This window comes from Elephantulus edwardii, unplaced genomic scaffold (genome assembly GCF_000299155.1).
Source record: "Elephantulus edwardii isolate Elephantulus edwardi_28Jun2011 unplaced genomic scaffold, EleEdw1.0 scaffold00243, whole genome shotgun sequence".
In the NCBI taxonomy this organism is placed as follows: domain Eukaryota; kingdom Metazoa; phylum Chordata; class Mammalia; order Macroscelidea; family Macroscelididae; genus Elephantulus; species Elephantulus edwardii.
The window spans coordinates 1842071-1850872 of record NW_006399993.1 but is presented as its reverse complement, the minus strand read 5'-3'; the positions used below and the strand labels follow the sequence as shown (position 1 = coordinate 1850872).

The window sequence follows — 8802 nt, the reverse complement described above, 5'->3', positions numbered from 1 at the left end:
GGAAACGACTCGATGGCACATAACAACAACAACAACAATGTCCCAACAGCAAGAAGTTATACTGCAATCTTGAAGACAGGTGGTTCGAGGCCACCAGCTTCTCTGCCGGAAAAGAATGGGCAGTCCTTTTCTCTAGAGCGATTAACTGCCTCTGAAAACCGTGTGTGTGTGTGTGTGTGTGTGTGTGTGTGTGTGTGTGTGTGTATTTAAAGGTATTTGAGATGAATAAGTCATCGAACATACAAATCTGATCATTCTATTTCCAGACTCATTTCTGTCACCAAGTCCTACTTTCCAATTACCCTTTTTCATAGTTTGCAACTTTTGCATTCCAATCACCAATGATCATTAAAGCATCTTGATTGCATTTCTGATCAATTTCAGACTGCAAAACTCGATAAATTTTTTTTCCTATAATGATAAAAATTTTTAATTTCCTTCTCTGGTTTTAGCTGTAGGATTTTATATTTTAATAAGATCTGAGAGGTGGACATTGATTAAAGATGACAGAAGAATAATTGATGCCTTTGAACTGTAGTGTGGGATAAGGTGCTGAAGAGCCTATAGACTGTTTTGGTTTTTGTTGTTGTTGTTATTTTTTAGCCCATGGACTGTTAAAAGAACGAACAGCTGTGTCTGGGAGGAGGGGCAGCCAGAGTGCTCTTTGGAGGCAAAGATGATGAAGCTTCTTCTTATACACTTTGGGGATGTTGCTACAAGTTATTGCTTTGAGATGGACATCATGCTTGGGAAGATGGAGAGGAAGGAAAACAGAAACAAAAAGACACTCAACCACATGGGTGGACATGGTGATTGTGGCAATGGCCTTGTGTGTGTCGGAGGTTGTGAGGATGGCACAAGATAGGACAGTGTTCAGATTGTTTGTTCATAGGATTGTTATATTTTGTCCTCACCAGTATCTAACAACAATAACTGCAGGGACTAGGGCATTCTGGTGGCTTAGTGGTAAAAAGCAACACTGCAGTCCCAAAGGTACACAGTTCAAATCCACCTTCTTTGTAATTTACTGCCTCTGAAAATCCACTGGAGGGTCAGCTATGTGTCCTCCAAATCAATGGCACACAACAATGTGGAGACAAAATTCCTTCGAAACTTAAAACCCTGCTTTACAAGGTAAATAATGAGTCTTAGAGACTCAAGCAATTTTACAAAGCTACATTTTAGAGGGGCTCTGGTGGCCTCGTGGCAAGGAGCTGCAACTACAATCTCAGAGGCGCACCGTTCAAATCCACCAGATCCTCTGCTGGGGAAGGAGGGACAATCTCCTCCTGTACCAGTCAGATCTGATTCGACGGCACACTCACACAAAAATAATAATTTTTTTTAAAAAAAGCTACATTTTACACAAGCATTGAGGACTCTCCTTCATAGGGTCACTATGAGTCACCTGTGACTCAACGGAACTTAACGACAATAACATCAAGATAGAGAGAGATCCCTTGACCCAGTGGACAGAAAGCGATGCTACCAAGCCAAAGGTGGGTGACTTTCAATCCACGACCCTCGGGCCTATCTTTCATTGTTTTTGTTCAAACATTCCTCTAGGTCCTATAGCCCTAGTGTGTCCACTTGCCATACAGCGGTGACTTGTGGTTGCTGTGAGGCTGAACACTGTGACACTGATGTGTAAAATGCGTTAATGGTTGGTCACCCAATGCGGACAGAGAGTGGGGTGGAGCTCCCTGATTAAAACAAGCTTGGAAGGAGGAGTGGCATCCACTTCAGTAATAGCTTGCCTCCAGAAACCCTATGAACCTGGAGAGAGGATGAAAGACACACAAACGTTGAGGACTCTCCTTCATAGGGTCGCTACGAGTCGCCTATGACTCAACGGCACTTAATGACTACAAAGACATACATTTGTCCTGAGTCTCAAGAGTTCCACTTTCCTCCAGCAGTATCACTCTAAGATCAAGCCTTGCCCTGTCTGTGCTCGCTTCCACAGCACATATACAAAAATTGGAATGATACAAAGAAGATTAGCATTGCCTCTCTGCAAAAAATGACATGCAAATTCATGAAGTCGTCCAAATATTAAAAACCAAAAAGCTTGGCCCTGTCTTGCACCACCTGATAAATTCCACGCTCAAGCCCATTGTTATAATCCATCTTGTTGAAGGTATTCCTCTCTTTCACTGACTCTCTACTTTTCCAAATGATATCTTTTCCAAGGACTAAACCCTATTGACAAAGTATATAAGATGAAATTTCACCATCTTAGCCTCTAAGGAGCATATTGGTTGCACTTCTTCCAAGACAGATGTTATTATTCTTTTGGCATTTGTCAAACATATTCTGTTCATCAACAATCTAAATGCATCGACTGTTTAGTCTACCTTATTCACTGTTTAACTTTCACACTCATATGAAGCAATTGGGAAATAATTACAGTTTGGATCAGATGTACCTTTGTCTTTAATCTGACATTCTTGTTCTTTAACACTTTGGAGAGATTCTTGAAAGCAGATTTCCCCAATACATCTTTTTTATTTCTTTACTGCTGCTACCATGTTCTTTGTCAGTAGGGAAAAGTTTATTTAAGCTAAGAGCACCCCGTTAGGGTTATAAAAATTTAGCAAAGATAATGGCAGAAAATTTGTTAAAGGCATGAAAGAGAAAAACTTTCTGGAGGAAGAACAGGCGTCCCTCATCATAGCATGAGGAGAAAAGTCTGCTGCTACCATGAGTTGATTGCGGTTGTTGTTGTTATGTGCCGTCAAGTCGTTTGCAACTCATCGCGACCCTATGCACAACAGCCCTAAACCCTGCTCTATCCTTCGCCAACTGCACTGCCTCTGACACACCCATTCCGATTACCCCGTCACAGAATCAATCCATCTCATAGAGGGTCTTCCCCTCCTGTGCTGTTCACCCCCAGCATGATGTCCCTCTCCAAGGACCCGTCCCTCCGAGCAACATGTCCAAAGTATATCAGACGATTGTAGATCCAAGTAAAATATAACAGCTGATCATCTCAAATCATGATGCCTGTTTTTCTAGTGGTGAGGAATTTTGTTTTCGTGAGGTTGAGATGTAATTCATATTGAAGGCTGTAGTCTTTGATCTTCTCCTGAAGGTGCTTCAGGTCTTTTTCATTTTCTGTAAATAAGGTGGTGTCATCTGCAAATTAAAGCTTATTGATGACTCTTCCCCCAAACATGTCACATTCTTCTTCAAATAGTCCAATTTCTCAAGTTATTAGCTGAGCATGCAGATTGAATTGGTATGATGAAAGGATACAACCTTGATGCACATTTTTCCGGATTTTAAACCATGCACTATCTCCTTGTTTTGTTGGAATGATTACTTTTTGGTCTATGTGCAGGTTTCTCAAGAGTACAACAAGTAAGTGTTCAGGAATTCTCATTCTTCTTAATGTTGTCCTGAATTCTATTAGTGTGGCAGATACCCCCAGCTGAGAACTTTAGAATAACGAGGCAAGTATATGCAGACAACACAACCAACTTCCGAAACAAACTACGGTATTTCAAAGGATGACCCCTCAAGAGGGACACAGGACCTAGGAACTAATCGACGCAAGTCAAGTTCCCATCCGGACTCCGTTTTTTCCTTCAGGAAGTGGCGTGTCTAACCCCATTCGCCGGAAGTGCCCTTTCAGAGGGTCTTTAGTCTCACGCTTTGGCCCACCATTGGCGAAGAAGTGCCGGCAGAAATTGATGGCAGAATGAGGACAACAATGCTTGGTAGGAAATAGGATCCGAAGGAACCGTGGGACGAGATTTCTTGAGGCTCTTTGAATTAATACTCAGCCCGTTTCGTGAATGTCGATTTTGTGGTTTGCGCTTGAAATTTTCTCCACCGAAATAGTGGAGATGCTGAGCGTTTTTACTTAATTTAGTGGATAAATTATAAAGTCTACCTGATTTTGTACTGTCTGTCTCTTAATACCACCAACACGATGAAGCTAATGAATAGGAAAAAAATACACGATTATGGTGTTTGGTTCACACGTTAATTATTTTGATTGCTTGTTACTATTTTGAGCTGTATTAATTCTAAGCCCCCAGAAGGGACAACAAAGGAGGGCAAAAGAACAGAAGCTATGAGCTTTATTTTTAAAGATTAGAAAACGAGCACCCAAGGAAGTAATCTGTCTAAAATCAACACAGATAGAGGCAGTCTTTGTAAAAACAAGATTCATCTGTTATGCCCGACTGAAAAACCCAAACCTACAGCCATCAAGTTGATTGCAAGTTTGAGCAATCCTGTAGGGCAGAGGAGGAGGAGGAGGAGTATTGTGATGGCTGTAAATCTGTGGAAACAAGCTACCTTATCTCAGCTATGGCGTGGCTAGTGGGTTCTAACTACTAACTTTGGTTAGCAGCTGAAAGCCTTAAGAGTTCAGAGAAGAACAGGGTGTATTAATGTGTTACTGATTCTTTGAAAACATTGGTTTACTTCAAAAAGAAACTGTTATATGGCAGAAATTTTCATGTGTTCCTATTTTTCAAATATGTAAAATGAGGAAATTAAATGACAACTTTTTTTGTACATAGCAACATACTTCAACCTTTTTATTTTTTTTTTTGTGTGTGTACTGTCAAATCGGATCTGACTGGTACAGGAGGAGATTGCCCGGCCTTCTCCAACATAGCATCTGGTGGATTCGAACTGTGTACTTCTGGAATTGCAGTGCAGCTTCAGCCTTTCTGCTAAGCTGTAAGAAGGTGTCAATCAGGGCTGCCTGGCATCTTCATGAGCAAGACTTTCATTAGGGTCCAATATGCTTCACTTCATCCAGAAATTTTCTCTAGCATCTTCAAAGGTTGGTTTATTTAGCAACTATTTGAACACAGTTTGTCAGGCATGGCTCTGGCTAGAGCAAGAGGGGTAGATAATACACAGATAAGTGAAGTAGTATGCCAAGTGGTAAGTGCCATGGAGAACTATAATGTAGAGAAGGGAAGTAGTGTCATGAGTAAGTTCTCTCTTCATAAAGAGAAATGAAGTCCTGACACCTGTTAGCAGACAGATGAACTTTGCAGACATTTTCTGCGTGAAATCGGTCACACAAGAATTTTATATATGTATAATTCCATTTATAGATTAGATAAATGGAGGGAGAGCAAAGTTTAAAAGGCTAAATTTATAGAGACCTGGTTAACAGGTGTGGAGGGAGTGAGAATGGTGAATCATTCCTTAGGAGCACTGAGCTTCTTTTAATGGTGATATAATAATTTGTCAATTATTAGTGGTGCTGGTTGTCCAACATAATAAATGCAATCAGTATTATTGAACTATACATATTAAAATGTTGGATTGGCAAATGTTTTGTTATATATTGTTACCATACCCAAAGAGGCACATAGGATGGGCTTCGGATTATATATACTTATAGGAAAGATGGTCAGAAACAAGTGGGCATGTAAGTAACAGAGGGAAGAGCATTTCAGACAAGGGAAAAGGGCCCTCAAAGACTAATTTCTAGTATGTTTAAAGAATTACCAAACGTCTTAAAAATTTCAATTTTCTTTCATGTATCACTTTTTAAAGCTAGTATTCTGTTTACCAGTTGAAGTTTGAAGTCTGCTTGCTAAAGTACAGGATTAGCAGGAAAAGTTACTACTTTGGCATGTACCATAAAAGGAAAAACACTTGGGATTGATTTAAAAGGCAAGCAGATGACTCTCAAATCTATACTGAGGCAGAGACAACATACAATTTTTCACTCTCGTAACAATTCTATCAGTGTACTTAGGATACTTATTACAGGCTTACTGAATCAGACTGTAGGGGCTAAGGAAAGCTTCAAGCTGAATTTTGAATAATAATAGAAAGTAAATTCAGAGATAGAAAGTAGTAGAAACTGGAATTGTAAGGCTTATACAAAGGGCAAGATTCTCCTAAGTATAACTGGCCTGCCTCCCAACTGTACTGTCCTTTTAAACTGATCAAAGCCTGTTCAAATCTACAGTGTCTGGTAGGAATACCCAGTATGCAAAATAAGAACAGGTTTACTTGTGTTTACTTATTCATGTATCATGAATAGTTTCACATATCTTTAAGTACATGTAAAACTGTTCACTGCAAGTTAATGGAAGCCAGCCAGTGCTTAGCTTAGCTTAATTGGTAATCCTTTCTTTTATGCAGTGTTTATAATGCTAAGTTAGAAGGTAGTTGGCTTTTCTTTACATAAAATAGCATTATTCCGGTTTAGTCTTTACCTCGTCCTTTTCAGCTGTTCATGGAATGACATTATAGGTAGGTTGAGTGTATCACTAGTTCTTCTCAGTTTCTTTTGTATGCTGTCATCTGGCTAATAGTTTTAGTAGTTGAACTTTTTCATAAAAGTTTGATGCTAATGGAAAACAGATCATTTGTTTTACATTATTTCACATTCGGGTGGAAGTAAAACTAAATTTTGTCTTTTGGTGCTTTTTTCTTTATAGATGCTGAAGTATGCAGTGGGATTAGGAGCCAGCAGGAAAGTTGATACATTTTTTCTCAAGGCCTCTCTCCAGCAGAACTTTTCCTCTTTGTTTCCAAGATGTTGGGTCTTGTCATCATCTCCAGTGTATATGAGCAAATATTATCATACTTCCCCAAGCCATTTTAAGAAGAAGCAAGCACAACTTCCAGCCAGGCCACCAAGCACCATCACTTACCTTTCTGATAGTCCAAAGCCTGCACTATACCTAACTCTGGCAGGACTGATCCCCTTTGTTGCTCCGCCACTAATCATGGTGATGACAAAGACTTATGTTCCCATGTTAGCATTTACTCAGATGGCTTATGGAGCCAGTGTCCTCGCTTTCCTGGGAGGGGTCAGATGGGGTTTTGCTCTGCCAGAAAGTAGTCCAGCCAAACCAGACTTCCTCAACTTAGCAAACAGTATAGCTCCTCTTCTGTTTTCATGGTTTGCATTTCTAATTTCTGAAAGGCTCCACGAAGCTATAGTCACAGTAATAATAGGTTTAGGGATAGCATTACATAGTGAATTTTTTCTCTTGCCACATTATCCCAATTGGTTCAAAGCCATAAGGATAGTAGTTACTTTAGTGGCCTTTTTTTCATTTGTAATCACTTTATTACTTGAAAGTATTTATCCAGAGAAAAGGTCTACAAGTCTGGTCAAATAGAATAAATATGAAACCACTTCTTAGGTGTCATTACCTTGTAAGGATTTGTTCTGGCATCACCTTTTTCTAGTTGTCTTTTCTTCCACAAATGGTAATTTATTCTTCACAGGTTGTTTTTCATTTCTATAAATAGTAATTTCATAGTAGTTTGAGCAAGATCTTAAAAATTCCTGACAAATACTGTTTGTGTCACATTAAGTTATAGTTCTTATTCTTTCTGAATTATAGTTATCTACTCAGGAATTTCAGTGTTAGAATTACATTGTATAGTGTAAAACTTTTTAAAATGTGAAAAACTTTCTTGCTAGACTTTTCTCCTTAAAACACAAATCTCTACCATGGTTTAAATTGTGCACTCCAGAATACATGTAAGTAATAGTAATGTGGAAGCTGTATAATGATCCCCCTGATCTGACAAACTAATTAGCTGTAACAAGATTAAGGATACAACACAACACTTGTTCATCCCATCTGAGAAAGAGAAAGCTAAGTTTCCTTAGAGTATGGCCTGTGAGATAAAAGGGGACGAAAGTGAGCAGAGAGGTAGAGCTTCAATACCACCAAGAAAGTGCCAGGTGTTAACAGCTGGGGGCTATAAGCGTGCTGTGTGAACAGAGCAGGCCCAGTGCCGCTGGAAGTGCGGGCCAGTGGCTACGGGAACAAACAACTTGCTGAAGCTGTGGACCTACTGTCGTCAGCACTTACAGCACTGAAGACCCTCCAGAAGGCTGTCTGCTTGCTCCTTGACAGCATAAAAGGCAAGACACACAGGTCTTCAGGGAATAAGAGGCCTGCATATGCTGAAGAAGATTCTAGAGCTCACTAAGGACCTTACCCTTAAGAAGTAACCAAGAGTTTAGAGTTTAGTCTCCTAAACTGTAAGAGAATAAATTTGTTAAAGTTATCCACTTGTGGTGTCCGTTGTAGCAGCACTAGGTAACTAAGATATTCTCCCTCCTAGTTCAGAGGATGGTGGTTTTACAATTTGCCTGTGGGAATTATATTTCCAAGCAATTTTAATGCAATTGTATTTTACCTGACGTAACTTAGATACAGGAACTGAAAAGATGTTTGGTCCGAAAATTAGTAAGAAGCAGTGTAATAAGGGGCAGAGGTCCCAACATTTTTTTATTTTTAATTTTTTTTTTAAATTTTTTTTTTTTTATTTTGTGTGCGTGTACCGTCAAATCAGATCTGACTGGTACAGGAGGATATTGCGCCTCCTTCTCCGGCAGAGCATCTGGTGGATTCGAACCGTGTTCCTCTGGGACCAACATTTTTTTAGATTTTAATAAAAATATTTGGAAAGTCTGCTGTCAGGGACCTCTCCAGAGTACTGAAGAGCAACAATGTCCGTATGGAGATGTAAGGTGCATCTGATCCAGGCCATAGTCTTCGCAATTACTTGCTGTGCATCAGAAAGCTCAATAATGACTAGACATAATACAAGGAGAACTGATGCCTTTGAGCTGTGGTACTGGAGAAGAGTATTGAACATATGATGGACTGCTAGGAGAACAAACAGGTACATCCTAGAGAGGGTCTGACATACTTTGGACATGTTGCAAAGAGGGACCAGTCCTTGGAGAGGAACATCATGCTTGGGAGGTGGAGGGACAGTGTGAGAGAGGAAGACCCTCAATGAGATGGATTAATGGGTAGGTGTGTCAGACGTTTAGGT

At 39.8% G+C, this 8802-nt stretch overlaps 1 protein-coding gene across 1 annotated transcript; it reads left to right on the top strand.

Annotated features, from left to right (window-relative positions):
* The first annotated feature begins 4765 nt into the window (after positions 1 to 4765).
* Positions 4766 to 6838, top strand: TMEM69 (transmembrane protein 69). Its single transcript, XM_006903617.1, is given in 3 exon segments — positions 4766 to 4807; positions 6432 to 6756; positions 6759 to 6838. Coding segments are annotated over 3 exon segments (447 nt in total).
* The last annotated feature ends 1964 nt before the right edge of the window (positions 6839 to 8802 follow it).